This window comes from Gopherus evgoodei, chromosome 3 (assembly GCF_007399415.2).
Source record: "Gopherus evgoodei ecotype Sinaloan lineage chromosome 3, rGopEvg1_v1.p, whole genome shotgun sequence".
NCBI classification, from domain to species: domain Eukaryota; kingdom Metazoa; phylum Chordata; order Testudines; family Testudinidae; genus Gopherus; species Gopherus evgoodei.
In genome coordinates this window covers 54,337,130-54,359,841 of record NC_044324.1, presented here as the reverse complement: position 1 = coordinate 54,359,841, position 22,712 = coordinate 54,337,130, and the positions used below count along the sequence as shown (strand labels likewise).

The window sequence follows — 22,712 nt, the reverse complement described above, 5'->3', positions numbered from 1 at the left end:
CAAATGATTTTTCCTGTCATACAATTCTTATCAATGTATATTATTGTGTCCACATTTATATTTACTCAGCACCTAGCAAAACAAGTCCCCAATCCTGTAAAATAATATTAATTAAAAATATTTTATTGTCAATAATTCATAACAAAAGCAACTCTGTGAACAAAAGGAAAAGTGTCTGCATGTAACAAAACAGGGAAGATAATGAAGTCTCAGGAGACTCAAAGGGTTTTGGAAATAAACACGAACATTTTATTCTTACATGGTGAAGTCAAAATGTCTACAATGGATATTGGTTTATTGGCTCAGGAACAAAACCAGTTTCCTTCTACTGTTTTTTAGAGAGTAATATTGTAGCATGCAACTAAATTCTGAAAAAACTGAATGTTTCATACCCCTAAAATGCACACGCCAAGCAGTCATGTATCTAGGTCGGAAGGATGATCTAGTGAACAGGGCACTGAACTGGGACTAGAGACCTCCAGTCAATTCCTGACTCCACACACTTCCTGGGTAACCCTGCAGAAGTCACTTCTTCTGCCTATGACTCAGTTCTGTATCTGCACAATAGGGATAACAGGACTTTCCTACCTCACAGGAGTGTGGTAAAGAGAAAATTTATTAATGGTTGTGAGATGCTCAAATACTATGGCGATGAGGACCATATATATATATGCCTAGATCTATAGTTGCCTTCCACATGGGCTCAAGATCAAATTTATCTATTCATTGACCTCAATGAAGTTACACCAGGGACAATTATAGCCTTGTGAGTTTGAAACGGTATATATCTCTACAGAACCCATTGAGTCACACGTGGCAGCCTTTCACTTATAGGATGTATGCAAGTATACAGAAGGTTAGGAGCTCACTAGATGAATTATTTATCACTTATTTATATCTAGGAGCAGCTGCCAACTGGGGAAACTCTGGCAGGCCAGTTCCTACTGAACTATGCTGCATGGGAACAAGAAAGAGCTGGAGGGGAATCTGAGCTGATGCGGAGGCACAGACCTCCGTAAATATGCCAGACCCTCATGTGGATCCACTGTGTGCGCGCCCCCATACGACATTCCAATGTGGGAAACACCATCTACCGCATCAATGGAACAATTTGGGGGAAACTGACCCCTACCATGGGGTTCTTAGCAGAGTGGGTGATCTGGTCCATGGACATGTTTAGGAGGTCTAAGACTGTTTATTGTGTTAATACTAAAAATAAGTTACTTTGAAGCATATTAAATCTTAAGTCTCAGCTGTGACATGACTATCGCTACTCACTTATCCTTTATTTCAAAGCGTTCATGAAGCCATCTTCTCATATACATCTGTTCTTCTGGAATATCTTTCAGTTCAATCCGATCAAGGTAAATATGAACTTTTGGGCATTCCTTACACAGAAACTCTAAAAAACAAAACAAAAAAAACCCACAACCAAGTCTTGTAAGTAATTTTTACATGGTAGAAAAAACATTCTCCAAATAAATACAATATAATAAAGATAAATATAGAGCAAAATGTCTAAGTGACTTTGGAACCTAAGTACCATTTTCAAAAGTAACTAGGGGAATTTAGGCTTCTAAGTGACCCAGGTGCTTCTGAAAATTTTATCCATTATTTTATCCAGTGTGGAAAACCCTCCAACAATCCATCAACCCAACTGTACAACATGGAGAAAGTTCCGTCCAGATCCCAGTAGCAATCAGCTGATGTTCTGTAATGTGAGATTTGATTACCTCTGTTTCAGCATATTTTATTACATGTTATTGGTCATAAAATTATCCAGCCTATCATTTTTAGATTTTGGTTTAAATTGTTTAAGATCCAATGCCTATTTCTTGTCCCTTTTAAAATCAGAAGTTACAGATTTTTTTTTTTAAAAATAGCTCCTAGCTTGAAATATTGTATAATAAAATTCAAACTACTGTAAACTTCCCTGGACATCTCTAAGAGGATGTGGGTTAGAATCGAAATAACAGATAAATTAAGTGTGTAATAACTAAAAATCAAATGCTGTCCTCAAAACATACACTTCTTCGGTCTTCCATTAGTTGCCAATAGTCACTGGGTTTGACTGGGATTACATACTTTTACATTGTATAATGCTACTTGATTTCAATATCAAGTCATTCCTGATAGAACAGTGTAAAGTGAGTGAAAATTCCAACCTATTCTTAGTTGGAATGGACTCTGTAGGATTGATAGTATCTTTTATTCCCAGATCAGGTATTTCATTTACTTAACGTACACTGAATGAAAACACTTCAATAAGATTCTAGGGAAATGGCCTGATTGGCTTCTTATGCATCCTAAATCAATAAGTTACTGCCTAATGTCAGAACAGAGTAATCATAGTTTGTTAAAGGAAAATGAACTACACAGGACTTGGGTATTTTTTTCCTTTAATTAACTTCGCTGTCTGAGATATATAAAGGACTCTTTTATACTGGCATCACCCGAGACAAGTTGTAGGTGATGCCAGTTGTAGGTGATGTTAGTTGTAGGCGGTGAATCTTGGCTTCTCTGTGTTCTTGACAGAGAATTGGTTATACTTATGTTTTACACTATTTGATAATCAATATCATCTCAATGATAGTAAACTTGTTTTAAAATATAGTCACCTGCTTAGGAGACAGATCCTCAGATACTTCTTTACTTTTCTGTTTTTACAGAGAGCATTATATTGCTTGATTGTTGCTTCACCTCATATTTATGCTTAAAGCAGTTCACTGTGTAAATACAAAGCCAATTGCGAACAGAACTCTTCCTAGTGGAAGCTGTTACCTCAGCTAAAATGTTTAAATTGTTGGATACTAACGGATCTTACATCCCTGTATTGGATTTTTTGCTGATATCACTTTGTGTCCATGAATAATGGTGAAATTGTAAGTTTAAAAGGTAGTAACCATGGTGTCCCACCAACAGAAACCCTTAACATACCTTTTCATCCTGATGCTGCAGTACCTCAACATTTGGACAATGTTAAACTTGAAAAGGGTCCAAAAATGCCTTTATATATTATAGACAGACAACAGATGGAAAACTGATGGCCACGGTGCATATAAGTGGCTGTAATTTTACTTTGTGAACAGTGTAACCATGCAAGATAGGGAGTATGTTGAGGTATAGTTAAAACTTGAGCAAAGAGTCAGAGACATATGCACCACATCATAGCCTGTCAAAGCTGAAACCCATCCTTGCACAACCACACCAGTATCTATTATGTAGTGTCATGCTGCAAAAGCTATACTTGCCAGGTCTTAGTATTTCTGACTGTGATGGGTTGGATCACAGAAACCCCCTGGGAGCTACCAACTGATGTGCCAAGACTACCTCTGCTCCTATTTTCCCTTTCAACTCAGGACTCCAGCACCCTGTGTTGCTGAGCCAGACACTTCCGTCTGCTCCAACAAAGACCCAGAGTCTGAATTCCTTGGCCCAAAGCTCCAGGTTTACCTGAAAACAGCTCACAGAAGTGTGTTTGTCTTTAGCACTCAGATGCCCAACTCCCAATGGTGTCTAAACCCAAATAAATTCGTTTTACCCTGTATAAAGCTTATGCAGGGTAAACTCATAAATTGTTTGCCCTCTATAACACAGAGAGATATGCACAGTTGTTTGCTCCCCCAGGTATTAATACATACTCTAAGTTAATTAATAAGTAAAAAGTGATTTTATTAAATACAGAAAGTAGGATTTAAGTGGTTCCAAGTAGTAACAGACAGAACAAAGTAAGTCACCAAGCAAAATAAAATAAAATGCACAAATCTATGTCTAATCAAACTGAATACAGATAATCTCACCCTCAGAAATGCTTCAGCAAGTTTTTTCTCAGACTGGACACCTTCCAGGCCTGGGCACAATTCATTCCCCTGGTACAGCTCTTGTCCCAGCTTAGGTGGTAGCTAGGGGATTCTTCATAATGGCCCTCCTCCCTTTGTTCTCTTCCACCCCTTTATATATCTTTTGCATAAGGCGGGAATCCTTTTGTCTCTCTCTGAGTTCCCACCCCCTCCTTCTCAATGGAAAGATGCCAAGTTAAAGATGGATTCCAGTTCAGGTGACATGATCACATGTCACTGCAAGACTTCGTTACCCACTTGCCAGCACACACATATACAGGAAGACTTACAGGTAAAAGACAGTCACTTGCAGACAATGGTCCTAGTTAATGGGAGTCATCAAGATTCCAAACCACCATTAATGGCCACACTTTACATAATTACAATAGGCCCTCAGAGTTATATTTCATATTTATAGTTTCAGATACAAGAGTGGTACATTTATACAAACAGGATGATCACACTCAGTAGATTATAAGCTTTGTAATGATACCTTACAAGAGACCTTTTGCATGAAGCATATCTCAGTTACATTATATTCACTTATTATTAAATTTTTATAAAACCATGTAGACTGCACAAAGTCACACTGACTCTTTTTCCCCCCTAAAGGTGAGGATGGAGAGGGTGGACAATGAAACCGCACATGACATCTTGATATGGGAATATGTGATACAGGACAAAATGTTTAGAAGGTGGCAAAGACTGTCTCTTTAGAGGAAAACAGTTTCTAAGTATTTCAATTTTCACACATTTAAGATTCTGAAATACTTTAACAAAACAAATGAGAGATCCATATATTAGATTCTAATCCTGAAACTAATGGAGTGGGGATTCCTAAGAGTGCACAATTCATATTTTAAAACCAAAGGGGATTTATCTCTTTCTTAATAAATGCTAATAACTAACTTTCATTAGGACATAACACTTCCTATGGGCAAGGGAGAGAAGCCTTAAACATGGAACTTTCTAAAATATGTAAAAATGGATAATAGGAAACAAATGATTGGAATGGTCAGATCAAAACAAATGGTCATATCAAGTCTTTTTTTCTACTTGATTTTAGGCAGCATTCTACCAGATATACCAGAATTTCTCAAACTCAGATCCCCAGACCCCTGGGAGATCCCGAGGGTACTCCAGGGGGGTCTGTGGTCCCCGCTGATCAACTCTTCCCCATCCCTCTATCTCCCGGGGTCTACTGAAGCAAACCGGGAGATTTTAGGTGCTAAACGTCCGGCAGTGCAGTGGGGCTAAGGCAGGCTTCCTACCTGCCCTGGCTCTGCGCTGCTCCTGGAAGTGGCCAATACATTCCTGTGGACTCTGGGGATGGGGGGGCACCAGGGGGTCTCTGCACACTGCCCCCTCCCCAAGAACCGACTCTGCAGCTCCCATTGGCCGGGAACTGCAGCCAATTGGAGCTGCGGGGGTGGTGCCTGCAGGTGGGGGCAGCGCGCAGAGACCTCCATGTCCCCCCACCTAGGAGCTGCTGCCAGAGATATGTGCCGGTCACTTTCCAGAGCTGCCCTAGGTAAGTGCCACCTGGCCAGAGCCCGCACCCTGAACCCTGCTGTACCCCTGCCCCAGCCCTGAGCCTGCACCACATCCCACACCCAAACTATCTCCCAGAACTCACACCCTGCACCTACTCCCATATCCAAACTCCCTCACAGAGCCCACCCCCTCCATCTCCTCTCACACCCCAATTCCCTCAAGAGCCTGCAACCCACACCCCCTGCTGCACCCCAATTTCCTACCCCATTCTGGTGAAAGAGAGTGAGTGTCATAAACAGATAGTTAAGGGTTAATGTCTCTTTTACCTGTAAAGGGTTAACAAACAGGGAACCAAACACTTGAATAGGGGACCAATCAGGAGACAAGATACTTTCAAATCTCAGTGGAGGGAAGCCTTTGTTTGTGTTTTCTGGGTTTGGTTTTGTTCTCTCTGGGTCCTGGAAGGGACTAGATGTGCAACCAGGTTTCTTGCCAATCTCCCTGCTACAGTCTCTTATATATTCAAAATAGTGAGTATTTAGTAAGAAAGGCGGGTTATAGTCTTTTGATTGTTTTCTGTATTTGCAAATGTGTATTTGGCTGGAAGTATTTTAAATTGTATTTCTGCTGGAGGAGGCTTTTTCTCCAGTTTCTATAAGCTGACAGACCCTGTAACTTTTACCATCTAAATTGCAGAGATAACTTTTACTTTTTTCTTTCTTTTTATTAAAAGTTTTGCTTTTTAAGACCTGTTTGATTTTTTCCCCTTGTTGAGGCTCAAGGGAATTAAGTCTGTACTTAACAGGGAAGGAGAAGGGAGGGGGAGAGAAGGGGGGGAACCACCATGATTTCTCTGTGTTGTGATTCAAGGAGTTTGAATCACGGTGATCTCTAGTGTTCCCAGGGCAGGAAAGATCTGGGAGGAAGAAAGGAGAAGGGGCGGGAAATGATTTATTCCCCTGTGTTGTAAGACTCAAGGAATTTGGGTCTTGGGGTCCTCAGGGAAGGTTTTTGGGGGGACCAGAGTGCCCCAAAACACTATATATTTTTGGGTGGTGGCAGTGTATCAGATCTAAGCTGGTAATTAAGCTTAGAGGAATTCATGCTGGTACCCCAATTTTTTTGGACTCTTAAGGTTCAAATTAGGGAAATATACTATGACAGTGAGGGGGGGGAAGAGAGTGATGGAGGGAGGAGGGATGTAGTGAGAGGGAGTGGGAAGAGCTGGGGTGGGGGTGTGTGGCCTCAGCAGGGGGGAGGCAGGTACCCCAAAAATTTTACATCAAAATGCGGGCCCTTGCATTGCTAATATTTGAGAACCACTGCTATATACAAATGTATCCATTTACCTTTAAAAATATTAAAAATATTGCTCTGGAGAATGGTGGAACTTTTACAGTGTACATTTATTATTTGAAGTTTTATTTTATGATTTTATTCTATAAAAGAACAAACAACTCTTCCCTGACATTTATTTATACATAATTAAGTAAAAACAAACAAAACCCCAACCAGTCTTAAACATCATTCCAAAACCATTGATAACAGCCATATGGCACTTTTACAACTATTATCAAACTCTGCAGAAGAATATTAATTAGCTCCCAATGTCAGAAGCAAACAGAAAAAAAAGGTTTCTGCAGTTTTATCCATACAGCTAAACAAAGAAGGATTTGATTCCTCATGATTCGCTGCTTGAAAACAATGCGATTTTTTAATCAAACCTAAAAAGAAACTGTTCTTTTGTGGCAAAGAAATTCCATATATCTGAGCACTGATGCTGGCTCTCCACAGCAAGTGCCAATGCATGTGTACCCTTATTTCCTCCTCTAGCTTTTCTGCACAGCATAAGCTTAGCTCACCTAAATCAAAGTCCTAAACCTTCCTACCCCCATCAAGGTTTCCTCACTATGCAAACCTAATCCCTTTACTCGTATCTGCACCAAACTCACCCTTGCAGCTGGATGGCCAGATTGGCCTGCATCCAAGGCTGCTGTGCTACTTTCTTATCTGTCGCTACAAGTGTTAAAAGATCCTTTTCCTCCCCACCCGAATCCCCTTGCTCTCAGCCCCAGGACCATTTTTAAACTGCCCTCCAGTACAGCTATACAAAATGCTCAAATGCAAACAATCATGCCAGCTATTTGAGCTATTTTTAATAGGCAATTCATTTTAGCATTTAATGTGACTAATCCATTTTTTTTATTTTTTAGACATACAATGTCACTGCAACCACTTAAGTACACCAGTGGATAAGAACAATTTATTGAGCTGCCGCTTTTGAGAAGAAACAGATGGATTTTATCACTATAACCTCCAGAAATTTGTGGTAGTCCCATGACCTCTAATTTCACATCAGTTTAAATCCCAAAAGGCTTTTGTAATTAAGCTAAGAAATCTTATTGTAGCAATTTATTATGCACAAATTAAATTCAATTTTAGAGCTGTCGGCCCTAAAAAGCAACATTTGACAGGCTTTGCAAATCTCGGATCTCACCGGAATGTGTTACAATAAACAGTATGAACAAACAAGTCTGAACTTCTCTGCAAAAGATACAACATAACTGAGAATCATGCACTGTATCAAACTTTTGATTAGGGACAACTTTGTTATGATCATAAATCAAGAACCAAGAATAGTACATGTTAAATGAACATTTATAATATGTGTTAAATGAACATTAATAATTCACATGGGACCAAAGTGGACTGACTCTCATATGGGTGATAACTTGCTAATAAAAGCTTTCAGACTTACAAAATGATTTAGCAGCAGCTTAAGATCTAAAAGCATAAAACTTTTATAATGATACTAATGACAAAAGCAAGAGGAAGGAAAATATGGCAATTTACAATGTTTTAAGGGCAAGAATGTTAAATCCATTAGTACACAGTGAAATTCCAAGCCCACTATACAAGAAAGAATTCATGGTAACATAGCACAGAAAGTTATAATGTATTATTTGGATTCTTAAAAACATCACTGATTGTCCCTTGGAGACTATCAGATCCCAAATGTATTTCAGTCTCAAACAAATATCTAGTCAATGGTATTTCCCTAGCTAGTTCCAGTAAATTCCACCTCTTTTTATATATTAATACCATATTTTCAAAATAGATTAACATTTTCAGTCTTCTGTATCGAGGAAGGCAAAGATGAGTCCATAAAAGATGAACTGCAAAGCAAATACCAAACAAACACAAAAACACTATTTATATAAATATAAAACTTCCACTGAATGATGTATATGAAAAGCCTCAAACTCTTCTCTCTCCAGAAATTAGTTTTTTGTGGAATCATACTGTCACATTCCAAATAACTGTGTTTATTCACTGTACAAATATACACATCCTAGCTATCTATGTACACTGCTGCTGTGACTGGATTCTGGTGGCTTCTGCAATAGAAGACAGAGACCTGTAGTGGGTCACCCAAACTATTCAAAGAAATATTACCCAATTTCTATACACTATATAGTCTTCCTCCCTTTGCATGAAAGGACATACAAAATATTATAAATGTATTACTTTATAAACTACTAATATAAATGCTACAAATTAAGTATGAGAGGTGGTTAAAGACTTCTTTCTAAATAATGTATCATAGGTATAGCAACAGTTTCTGAATGTGCCTGCACTTTCTGGTATAGCAGTATCAATAGCATCTTCCTGCTCTGAAGCATTAGGGTCATTTGTAGAAGAAACAGGGACACGAGGCTCACTGGCACTATCACAAGTCACTGTCTGTAGCTGTACTGAAGGCTCAGTATTTTCAACAGGCATCACAGGTATAGAATATCTTGTTGAACTTGTGCTCAAAAACTGGTTTGTGTGTCTTTTCCACTACGTATTTGGTGCTACTTCTACCCAATAAGACGGGACTCATCTGTGATGTAATCACACTAGGATTTCATGAATTCTTGGAAATTGCTAAGATTTTTTCCTCCTGCATGAAGATGTGCAGCTGGACTATTTGTGGCCAGTGGATCACAGTGTTTCTTTCAAATGTCCTTCTGTAGGTCAGGTTTTAACAAGTCTAGGTGAGATTTTAGATTATGACCCATAAACGTGGTTGGCCCCAGATTTGTAGTAGCATGTACTGAATTCCTATAGGTCAATGGAAAACCTACAAACCTGTTTGCAAGCTACTTTTATCCAGGGTTGTAACATGAATCACTTGCTTAAATATCTGAATACATCTTTCCACTGATCCCTTTGTGGCAGGATGGTAAAAATACAAGGTGACATGTGTGATGGGTTTGGTCACAGAGACCCACTTGGGATTGTCACCTGATGTGTTGGAATTACCTCTGAGCCCATTTTCCCTGCCAGCTTGGGACTCCAGAACCCTGCCTTGCTGAGCTAGACATGCTAGTCTGCTGCAACACAGACCCAGGTCTGGTCCACGCCTCCAAAGCTGAAGACTTTAACCAAAAACTGCTCAGCGGGTCACCTATCTCCAGCACCAGACACCCAGTTCCCAATGGGATCCAAACCCCAAATAAATCCGTTTTACTCTGTATAAAGCTTATACTGGGTAAACTCATAAATTGTCTGCCTTCTATAACACTCATAGACTCATAGACTTTAGGGTCAGAAGGGACCAATACGATCATCTAGTCTGACCTCCTGCACAAAGCAGGCCACAGAACCCTACCCATCCACTTCTATGACAAACTCCTAACCTATGTCTGAGTTACTGAAGTCTTCAAATTGTGGTTTGAAGACCTCAAGCTGCCGAGAATCCACCAGCAAGTGACCCATGCCCCACGCTGCAGAGGAAGGCGAAAAACCTCCAGGGCCCCTGCCAATCTGCCCCGGAGGAAAATTCCTTCCCGACCCCAAACATGGCGATCAGCTAAACCCTGAGCATGTGAGCAAGACTCACCAGCCAGCACTCAGGAAAGAATTCTCTGCAGTAACTCAGATCCCATCCCATCCAACATCCCATCACAGACCACTAGGCATACTTATCTGCTGATAATCCAAAGATCAATTGCCAAAATTAAGCTATCCCATCATACCATCCTTTCCATAAACTTACCAAGCTTATTCTTAAAGCCAGATATGTCTTTTGCCCCCACTACTCCCCTGGGAAGACTGTTCCAGAACTTCACTCCTCTAATAGTTAGAAACCTTCGTCTAATTTCAAGTCTAAACTTCCTAGTTTCCAGTTTATAGCCATTTGTTCTTGTGTCTACATTGGTACTAAGCTTAAATAATTCCTCTCCCACCCTAATATTAATCCCTCTGATATATTTATAAAGAGCAAGCATATCCCCCCTCAGCCTTCTTTTGGCTAGGCTAAATAAGCCAAGCTCTTTGAGTCTCCTTTCATAAGACAGGTTTTCCATTCCTCGGATCATCCTAGTAGCCCGTCTCTGAACCTGTTCCAGTTTGAATTCATCCTTCTTAAACATGAGAGACCAGAACTGCACACAGTATTCCAGATGAGGTCTCACCAGTGCCTTATATAATGGTACTAACACTGATAGATATGCATAGCCATTTGTTCCCCCAGGTATTAATCACTTACTCTGGGTTCATTAATAAACAAAAGTGATTTTATGTATAAAAAGTAGGATTTAAGTGGTTTCAAGTAATAACAGAACAAAAATAAGTCATCAAGCAAAATAAAGCAAAACTACGCAAGTCTAAGCCTAATAAATTAAGAAACTGGATTACAAATAATATCTAACCTTCAGAGTTGTTCCAATAAGCTTCTTTCACAGACGAGACTCCTTCCTAGTCTGGGCCCAGCCCTTTCCTCCAGTACAGTCCTTGTTAGTTCCAACAGACATCTTAGGTGGAAAACGGGGGCTTTCTCATGACTGCAGCCCCCTTTGTTCTGTTCCACCTCCTTTTATAGCTTTGGCACAAGGTGGGAATTTTTTATCTCTGTGGGTCCCCCCTCCTTCTAAATGGAAAAGCACCAGATTTAAGATGGATTCCAGTATCATTACCCACATTTACAACCAATTGTCCTAGTCAATGTGAGCCATCAAGATTTTAAACCACCATCAATGGCCCACACTTTGTATATTTACAATAGGGCCTCAGAGTTATACTTCATATTTCTAGCTTCAGATACAAGAATGCTACATACATACAAATAGGAGGAATATATTCAGTAGGTTATAACCTTTATTATGATACCTTACAAGAGACTTTTTGAATATAGCAAATTCCAGTTACATCATATTCACACTCATAAGCATATTTCCATAAAACATATGGAGTGCAACGTCAACATGTTTGATACCTTTTCTTCTGACAAACAACTGGAACTCTTTCTATGTGAACTGAGTTCCATTGTCACTTACAGCCTGTTCAGGAATTCCTGTCCTTGAAAACAAAAGTTTTAACACTTTCACTAAACTAGCTCAATTCATACAGAATACTCCAGGCCATTTAAAATGAGCATCTATTGCAACCAAACACATATGTCCCATAAATGGTTCAAACAGTCTGCAAGGACTTGTTGCCACAAGGTAGCTGGACACTCCAAAGGATGTAATGGAGCATGTACTGAGTTTGCTGATAACCCTGACACTGTTTTGCCATTTTCATTCTTTGTGTATCAATCCCAGGCTAGCACACAAAACTCCTGGCCAGGACTTTCACTTTTGCAATTCCCAGCTGTCCTTTGGGTAATTCTTGTAGTTTGTGAAACTTTGGCTAAATAGGAATAACCACTCTAGTGTTACATATTATGCAATCTTTTCAAGCTAAGAAAACTGGACATAGTTATTCGCGTGCCTGAGTCCATCCACTAATTGTAATGTCATGAACTTTAGCCAGCACTGGATCATTTTAAATTTCACATTGTATCATGGCATTTGTTACTGGCAAGGGCTCAATTTGTGCCATATAGAACATACTTACTCTCTGTGCCTCCACTTCACTATCCTTTCCTGCCACTTCTAATGGCAGATGTGATAGTCAATCTGAATTACCATGTTGGCTGGGACCACTGAACTTACTATTGGAACAGTGAGCATCCAAGAATGTTGTCCATTTCTGTCACTGTGCTGCAGTGATTGCCAGTTCTCCTTTTCTAAAAACTGAAACTAGCAGTTGATGATCTGTAATAAAAGTACATTGTTTCCTATAGAGATATTGGTGAAACTTTTTAACTCCCCAGACTAAACTCAGCCCTTCTCTATCAATTTGAGCAGTTACATTCTGCTGAGGTAAGAGATCTAGAAGCAAAGACAATAGGCTTTTTCAGTATGATTTTTCATTACACATGAAATTACTGCTCCTATTCCACACAAGGAAGCGTCACAAGCTAAATTAATAGAAAATATGCCTTTAAGTGTGTAGGAACCATTTCAAATTATATGAGCCTCTTGGCTTCATCAAAAGCCTCGTTGCACTGTACGGACCAAAGCCATTTCTGTCCGTTGGGTCATAATTCATTCAGGGGGTGTAACACCGTTGCTGCGTGAGGTAGGAACTTATGCTAATAAATGACCATCCTCAGAAAGGAATGTGACTGACACATTTTGCATTATAGGTGCCTTAAGGATAGTTTCAACTTTTTCTTCGAATTTATGGAAACCATCTTTGTCAATGATGTGGCCACTACATGCTACTGAATCTTAGAAAAATTCACATTTTCTCTTAGTTGCTTTAAGACCGTACTCAGCCAGCCTTGCAAGTACCTTTGGGAGGTTCTCAAAGGGGTGTGCATCACTAGATCCTGTGACCAGTTAATCAGCCAAATAACACTGAGTACTTGAAACACCCTAATTCCTGATACGGGTCTTGCTACTAAAAAGTGGGTGCTGACTATTCCAAACACTACCCTGTTATATTGAAATAAGACTTTCTATGTGTTAATTGTGAGGTACTTCTTCTCACTGTCTTCAATCCCCATTTTTAGATAGGCTCGGGCTAGATTGATCTTCAATAGCACACCACCAGTTACTGAGGCAAACATATTCTCTATTCTAGGTAAAGAATACTGGTTTGAATGCAATACTGGGAATGCAATACTTGAAATGCTCACAGATAAGGACAGCCCCATTCTTTTTCAGCATTGGCACAACAAAGGTGTTTCATTTGCTCCAGTTAACCTGTATACCTGGATGAGGATCATCACATCCTCAATGCCAATTGTTGCATCCTTGCTTTCAGTACAACTGAAATGAATATGGGAAACCACACTGGCAAAGTTGGCATTCCACATAACTGTGTTTATTAACTACGTAAAACCAAAAGACCTAGGTACGTATGTTCACTGCTGCTCTGAGGGTTCTAATGCGATTGAAGATGGAGGGCTACTAGAGAGCTCCCAAACTATTTACAACACAGTAACCAATTCCTTCCTATATACTACAATATATATCAATATCAGATCCGGATTTCCCCTTTAACCTTGAAGGACTTTGGCAATGTTTGGAACACACTGAACATGACATCACAGGAGGTTGAAATCTGACTTGAAGCAGATTTTATTAATAGAAATAAAATTAAAAATGTATCCTTTTAGCAATAGAATATTGAAAGTTGTGGTATATAAGCCCTGCCTGTTATGGCGACAAGTCATGTCAATAAAGCTCTTGTCCAAACTGCAAGTGTCATCTGTTAGTTATTTTATAATGTTTTTCACTACAATCATTAATCTAGACTGAACCTTTAGACTCAAATCATTATTAATGGATTTGATTTGTAAAGTAAGGGTATGGCTACATTTGGAATTTCAAAGCGCTGCCCCGGCAGCGCTGCGGGAGCGCTGCCACGGCAGCGCTTTGAAGTGTGAGTGTAGTCAGAGCGGCAGCGCTGGGAGAGAGCTCTCCCAGCGCTGCACGTAAACCACATCCCTTACGGGTGTAGCGTGCAGCGCTGGGAGCCGCGCTCCCAGCGCTGCTGCCCTGATTACACTGACGCTTTACAGCGCTGTATCTTGCAGCGCTCAGGGGGGTGTTTTTTCACACCCGAGTTGCAGCGCTGTAAAGTGTGAGTGTAGCCAAGCTTTAAGACACACTACCTCACTGCTTTTTACTGTTTTATATCCAAAATTAGCAACCAATAAGTAAATCAAACATTAATTCTGAGTGCCAGTGTATCTCTCAGATTCACATCTGTAACCATCTTGAATCCAGTTGACAGAAAACCCTTTCACTGCTGGTTCTAGTGAAAAATAATGACACTCCATTGCAATGTTGGCTGTTGAAAGGCAGCGACCTTGTACAGGGAAGTAGCATTGTGGGGAAGTGGACATTCTGTCTGACAATCCAGGGAACAATTACTTGATTAAAAGAAATCCATCATGAAATTGTTAATCTCTTAAGGCTAAAGAAAACAGGTAATTAGAAACTTCTGAATTACAGGATCTCTTCAGGAAATTACATGTAGATCAAGGTTCCCAACACATGCAGATCTAGAGATGGAGGCTGTCAAATAATTAGCTTTTGCTATTCTAAAAAGGTAAGTGGTACATTGTGTTTTTCTATAGTGCTATTAGCACAGGAGATCAGACCGTTGAAAGGGCTAATGCAAACTCTTTAGTTGAAACAAGACAATATTTGACAGAGAACAGTAATATTTACAGGGCCTTGTTCACTGAATAAACCCCTTCCATTCTGTCAGATAGACTGAACATATACAGTAAATACTCTCCTCTAGTATAGAGATACATTGTGAGAGATTTGAAGCTGCTCTGTAATAACATATGAATACTGTATGTTGGGCAGATTACTGGGATACCTACTGTGTGAATATACTAGTTTAGCTCAATAGAAGGCTGTTTGGAAAAAACAGGCAGGAAGGAAAAGAATAGCTCAAGATTGCCACCTCTTAGCAAACATCATTCAGGGACAATGCCAGAACTGTTAGCTTGATGTCTCTACCTCTCCTCCAGCGAACCTACAAAACTGATTTTGACCAGCTCCCGAAAAGGCCCAGGAACACAGAAGAACTCTGGCAAGGTTGAAAAGAGACACTCCCTGAAGACAGGATCAGTTGTTATTCAGGGGAACCAGATACACACAAGATCCTGTTGAGGTGCCTAAAGAAGTCAGGCTTGCCTAGATTATCATCAGAGGATTATGAGCCTTTAGATAAGATAGATGCATGTAGACTATTGCTTTAAAATCCTTTTTCCCAAATGTGTGGCTCCTACTGAAAAACAAAACACATTTGAGAAGGCAGCAGACTACCACCAAAGGAAAGAACCACAGGTGCCCAAACTCAGTCAGACCTGCAGCATAACAATGGTTGATGTGCAGGATACCTTAGCCCAGGTCCTAATCTAAGAGTGTGATAATTGCTAAATTCCACCCAAGACAGGTAAAGGTATGAGGCTTCACATCTGGAGGGGGGTGAGGGGACGGAGGGGGAGGTGAAGTGTGTGCCCTCAAGAGACCAGTAAGGAGTCAAAGGTGCAGCAGCTAGCTCCATAAACTGTGACAAACATCAAACATGCCCAGAATAGCCTGATTTCTTCCATTAATCTGAATGGATTTTCTATAGAAAAAACTACTACAGGGTATATGCACTCTCCAGAAATTGATATTATTGGGAAAGTATTTTATTAGATTATTTTCATATGACCAAATAGAAGCACATTATTCATTGTTTCACTGCTGAAAGACTTAAGCACATGAACATTACCACAACACATTACTTTTGTTATGATCCTGACTGGCAAAAACTTAAAGCATGTACTTAAATGTATGCATGTTAATAGTTCCTTGTTAATAGTACCAGCATTTTCATTAACCACCAATTCCTACAGGGGCTCCTAGGTTGCCAGAATTAATCTTTATATGGTTCTACCATTATGTCTCTATTACTATATAAAATAAACACAACATATTTTCACTTAAACTTTAATATTATCTTTTTACCTACCCCAGGTTAAAACTCTGTTAATTTTAAATAAATATTCTCTAATACCTTCTCAGGGTAAAACCATGTTTTTTGTTTTTAAAAAAAGTCACGATATGGTAAAATATAGCAAAACTCCCATTCAAGCTAAAAGTTTCATAAATGAAAATTCCTCCCACATCTTTCAAGTGGAAAGTTTACACCAGGAAATATGAGCATTATTTTTATTTTAGCTTGTACAAATTCAAGGGTTATTCATGGCATCTAGTTATCCAGTCATATTTAAAAGTCAGCCACATACTCAGGTCAATTACTTTCTGCAGCACTGAATTCCACATGCTGACAATATGCAGCATAAAGAATGGTAGTGTCTTCTTTACTTCCCCTGCTCTAAATTCATTGTTCTTTAATTTTTGTTAAGTGTCCCTTTGCTCTTATATTAAGGGACCGGTTGAAGTGATGTGACGCGATCATTTCTCACTATGACCATCATCATTCCAGTTAGCTATTGAAGCCCCTCTCATTCTTCTCTTTAACAGGTTAGTACATCTAATTTCAGAGTCTTACATCATATCTCTAGCTATCTCTATTACCTTTCTTTGGAGCTTAAGACATAAAAGGTGAAATAAAATTTGGACAGTGCTCCTGATGAGGATTATTTTCTATATCTCTGATTTCTTTTTATTGCCGCTGCACTCTGGCTAACCCACTATTACTTCCTCACTATGACTATTTCCTATCTGTTAGCCATCTTTTAATTCATAAGATATTGACAATTAATCCATAGCAATTCAATCTTTATTAATCATCTTCTGAGGGATTTAATCTAAATGCTTTTGAAAAATCCAGGAAATTATTCTCACTGGGTTACTTACCTACCATTTTATTAGATTGTACCAAAAATTTAAGGCATAAGAAAGGCACAATTTTCCCTCAAAGGATGTCAAACTGGTTTAATCCTCTCAGGTTATATTGATCAAAATGCTGTAGTAACTATAAAACAACACAAAACCTTTCAGACCATGTTTGGAACTGCTATAGGGCTGTCAGTAATTCTCAGGATTTCCTTTGGCTCCTTTAACACAGAGTCTATCTTTATGTCACTTGCTATTTTTATTCAGTGTTTATCATTGTCAGACGCTACTACTTCACACTTTATTTAATCTAGAATCCCCAGATAAATACCATCTGCTTGTGTTAAAAACTCCAGGCAGAGTATATAAAGATGCAAATATGAATTTAGTGTTCATTGAAGTACCAATGACAACACTGGAGTCTAACAGAGATTATTAAAAATAAACAGGTAACTAGCAGTGCAAGCTTCCCCACACTGGTCCACCAAACTCTCTCATCCCTTACCAGGAGATACCAACTTTAGAGATGTGGGAGAAGATAGCTTTGTGTAACCACCACTTGTTTGCACTGACTGCTCCAGGCAGTGATGTGATGTCCCCGAGAAACTTGACTGAGACCACTCACTCATGTCACAAGAGACAATGAATAACCAACAAATAGGAAGAACTTTCAGTCTGTGATTCGGGTTGGATGTGATGCAGTATGACAGAGATAAGGAGCCCTGCACCAACTCTGCTATAGTTAAGATTAAAACCACCTTTATGTTTAAAGTTTGACTCTTCTAAGTACTCTAAAATCTGCATGGTTACTCAGATTGCCTTTAAATTTTGTGTGCCTCATGGGGGTGTGGGGTTTGGTCAGTGATCCAAATTTGGAGCTATTTAAACAAGGAATTCTCAAGACATAGCCCTGGAATCAAATAGCTTTTCTTAAAACTGACATGTTCTGGCAGCAAATTTTTGTGCAGATACAGATCAAACCAGGGCTGACATAATCACACGAGGGTCTCAAGTGCTTGTGAGCAATTCCAATAGAGTGCATGCTATCCATTAGCCTTTAAAATATTATTAGCCAAAGAGTTTAGTTATTTAATTAGGCACTTCAACTTTTGCAACGTTTGGCGTTGCACCAAACAGATTACACTGAGCATACACAGACAGAGGAGCCAACGGGATTTAGTGCTGAAAGTTTCATATCAACTGGATGGCTCAAGATAAGCAGTACTCCTTCTGAAACTGGCACATCCAATGAGTGTCAGTTTAAGTCCCAGCTCAAGCAGAAGGCATATTGCTGAAAATCTGTCTCTGACGGTGAGTGTAATCAAAGTATTTTTGCAAAAAAAAAAATTAGACATGCAAATACTTGCTGGAAGGGGAGGGGCATTTTATGGATGGGAGAATGGGAGGAACAGGAGTCAGTGGGGTTGTGCCTACCTCAATAGGAGAGGGGTGGACGAAGTGAGGGACACAGGAAAGGGAGTAGCAGGGGGAGAAAATGGGCAGGGCTACCTCACACCTACATTCTCACCTTCTGAGTGTAGGGCAGGATCTGGGTGGGTCTGAGCCCCACTCACTACCTTTGTGTGTGTGCCAGGACCATTTAGGAGGGTCACAGCCCCTCTCCCTGCTGAGATCTGAGGACCTTGCTTCTCTGAGGGTGTCTGAGCCCCATTCCCTGTGCTCCTGTGTGTGTGCCAGGATTTGGGGGGCTACAGGTGTCTGAATCCCTTCCCTGTCTCGGCCAATGGGAGCTGCGGAGCCAACGCCTGGAGGTGGGGGCAGTGCACAGAAGCCGAGGGAGGGACATGTCGCCGCTTCCGGGGAGCTGCGAGGAGCCAGGTAGGAAACCTGTCAGCCCTGCCAATCAACCCACTCCCCCACCACCGCGGGGTCCTGGGCCACCCCCCGAGCACCATGGCGTCCCCTGAGCACCCGCAGCGCCCCCTGGGCTGCCCCCTCCAAACACCCACAGCACTCCCTAACCTCCCCTCAAGATTCAGCCAGAGGTATATAGTACAAGTCATGGACAGGTCACGGACCATAAATTTTTGTTTACTGTCCGTGATCTATCCATGACTTTTACTAAAAATACTTGTGACTAAAATGTAGCCTTACTCATGACTACCACTGAACACAAATTTTCAGCAAAGAATTAAACAAGTCCCTAGACACATACGGGTTCTGAGACAATGACAGGGGCTCTTGTAAAGAATTTTGTTTTACAGTTATGAAAGCATGTTGAATTTCTCGAGAACTATGTTTTAACTATATGGAAGTAAAATTTCATTCACATGGGAAATAATTCTTCAACATAATAAATCTATTGCCTTCAATTAGAGTTGTGCTTATCAAAAGTTTGTTTTCCATACAATAAATTCCAATCAAAGCTGCTAAATTGAAAAAGAAATGTCAACATTATCTTCTTAATTTTGACATGAATATGTACCTATCATAAATTGGATGTTTTATAATACTAATTTTAGAAGTTTTTCTATATTGATTCCCAGTGCCCTCAAATCATGTTATATTAATTTTTGAACAAAACAGTTCTTAGGCTATTGCCTGGCAAATGGCAGAATGGCCTTTTCAGAACATATACTTTTCTTCTATTTTGTGGCTTGAGGGTTCAAGAGAATGACAAATATGTCTATCTTCATAATTTTTCATATATCCTTACATGGGCTGTCAATTAATCGCAGTTAACTCACGTGATTAACTAAAAAAATTAATCACAACTAAAAAAATTAACTGCAATTAATCGCAGTTTTAATCGTACAGTTAATAGAATACGAATTGAAATGTATTAACTATCTTGGGATGTTTTTCTACATTTTCAAATACATTGATTTCAATTACAACACAGAATAAAATGTACAGTGCTCACTTTAAATTATTTTGATTACAAATATTTGGACTATAAAAAAGATAAACAAAAGAAATAGTATTTTTTAATTCACCTCATACAAGTACTGTAATGCAATCTCTTTATTGTGATAGTGCAACTTACAAATGTAGATTTTTTTTTGTTACATAACTGCACTCAAAAACAAAAGAATGTAAAACTTTAGAGTCTACAAGTCCACTCAGTCCCACTTCTTGTTCAGTCAAGTCATTTATACAAACAAGTTTGTTTACATTTGCAGGAAATAATACTTCCAGCTTCGTATTTACAATGTCACCTGAAAGTGAGAACAAGCATTCGCATGGCACTTTTGTAGCTGGCACTGAAAGGTATTTATGTGCCAGATATGCTAAACATTCCTTTATGTTTATGTAAACAGCCCCTTTATGCTTCGGCCACCATTCCAGAGGAAATGCTTCCATGCTGGTGATGCTTGTTAAAAAAATTAATGTGTTAATTAAATTTTGACTGAACTCCTAGGGGGAAGATAGTATGTCTCCTGCTCTGTTTTACTCACATTCTGCCATGTATTTCATATTATAGCAGTCTCGGATGATGACCCAGCACATGTTGTTCATTTTAAGAACACTTTAATTGCAGATCTGACAAAATGCAAAGAAAGTACCAGTGTGAGATTTCTAAAGATAGCTACAGCACTCGACCAAACGTTTAAGAATCTGAAGTGCCTTCCAAAATCTGAGAGGGATGAGGTGTGGCGCACGCTTTCAGAAGCCTTAAAAAAGCAACACTCCAATGCAGAAACTACAGAATCCGAAGCCATCAAAAAGGAAAATCAACTTCTGCTGGTAGCATGTGACCCAGATGATGAAAGTGAACATGCATCAGTCTACAATGCTTTGGATCATTATTGAGCAGAACTTGTTATCAGCATGGACTCATGTCCTCCGGAATGATGGTTGAAGATGAAAGGACATATGAATCTTTAGCACACCTGGCACGTAAAAATCTTGCAACGCCGGCTACAACAGTGTTATGCAAATGTCTGCTCTCGCTTTCAGGTGACATCGTAAACAAGAAGTGGGCAGCATTATCGCCTGCAAATGTAAACAAATTTGTTTGTATAAATGACTGGCTGAACAAGAAGGAGGACTGAGTGGACTTGTAGGCTTTAAAGATTTACACTGTTTTTTTTTTGAATGCAGTTTTTTTTTTTGGTACATAATTCTACATTTGTAAGTTCAACTTTCAAGATAAAGAGATTGCATTACAGTACTTGTATGAGATGAATTGAAAAATACTATTTATTTTGTTTTTTACAGCACAAATATTTGTAATAAAAAATAAATATAACGTGAGCACTGTACACTTTGTATTCTGTATTGCAACTGAAATCAATATTTGAAAATGTAGAATACATCCAAAAAATTTAAATAAATGGTATTCTATTATTAACAGCATGATTTATCGTGATTAGTTTATTTAATCACACGATTAATCATGATTTTCTAAATCACTTAACAGTCCTAGTTCTTATATGTCCAATAATAAATTATGTATCTTATGTGACTACTACAAGAATCTGGTATGTTTTGGATAGATGTTCCATATGGCTACTTGGTTATGAATAAAATAATTATTTAGCTGAAAGTTCATCACGTGTTAGTTTTTCTCTTGCTGAAAGTACGGACAAGTGTGAGGCCGTAATCATCTCAACCTTCACAATTAGTTGGCTGAAGGATACATCTCAAATTTTTTAATATATTTGTTTATCACCATACGCTTATGCAGCACTCTACAAACAGACAGAATATATTAGTTGATCATAACACTTAAGACAAGATAAAAGTTCAAAAAGTTTTTTTTAAAAAAAGAAGAGAAAGAAAGCTAAATGTTAAGATTGAAGAACTGAATAGAAAATAGTGTTCTCTAAATGTTTACTACAGATGTTCATCAGGCTTGCAGAATTACAAACTGAATCAGTAAAAGCACCAAAGAGTCCTGTGGCACTTTATAGACTAACAGACGTTTTGGAGCATGAGCTTTCGTGGGTGAATACCCACTTCGTCAGATGCATGTCTGCTTTTACAGATCCAGACTAACACGGCTACCCCTCTGAAACTGAATCAGGTTTTACAAAAGTGCACCTTGGCAATACTCAGTACTAGGGAGCTGCCAGAAAAGTTTGACGAGAACTTTAAGATGAAAAGTAATAATGTATGGAATTCTTTCTTAAAATAACTAGAGAAATAAATAATATCAGAATTTTGTTTTTTAAATATCTATTATAACAGTAATGGGGTAGTCAACTGAACTTTATGAGAGCAGAAAGTTATATTAGAAAAATTCTGGAAAAGCTACAGTGCAATAAAATATGTTGATTAAAAATTGACACCGTTTCAAGTTTTACTGGACATGAGTTCACATGACTACGTTGGGCCTAGGAGACAAAATGCTTTGAGTTCAGAACATTGAACATTTTTTTAAATGGGGGGAAAAACAAGTCATAGCAAAAAGTTTAATGCAATCCTTTTTACCCTTACTCTGACTGAAAAAAAATCCTCTGCACAAAGCAGACTCTGAAGTCAAAAAGGCTTAGTCAGCTAGTATGCAAAGTCAGATTTCTAATGTGCTGAAAAGACAAATTACAATTAAAGATCAGGTTTGACAATGAACATTTTGGCCTTCATTACTGACAGATGCAACTTAATGCATCCAGATAGTGATGCCCAGAAGTGATGATAATTCACCAACTGAAGCTGGCGAAAGGAAAACATCTGGCATGTCAATACGGTTGCAAGTAACCTTGAGTTAGGGCTGTAGCCCTAA

The 22,712-nt window shown here is 39.0% G+C and overlaps 1 protein-coding gene across 2 annotated transcripts in view; it reads right to left on the bottom strand.

The window, feature by feature from the left end:
* AGPAT5 (1-acylglycerol-3-phosphate O-acyltransferase 5) overlaps positions 1-22,712 on the bottom strand; it is a 115,384-nt gene that overhangs the window by 2,779 nt on the left and 89,893 nt on the right. For both annotated transcript variants that reach the window (XM_030555574.1, XM_030555573.1), the window contains one exon: positions 1,279-1,402. In XM_030555574.1, coding sequence (XP_030411434.1) covers positions 1,279-1,402 — 124 coding nt within the window. The remainder of the gene's footprint in view (positions 1-1,278; positions 1,403-22,712) is intronic.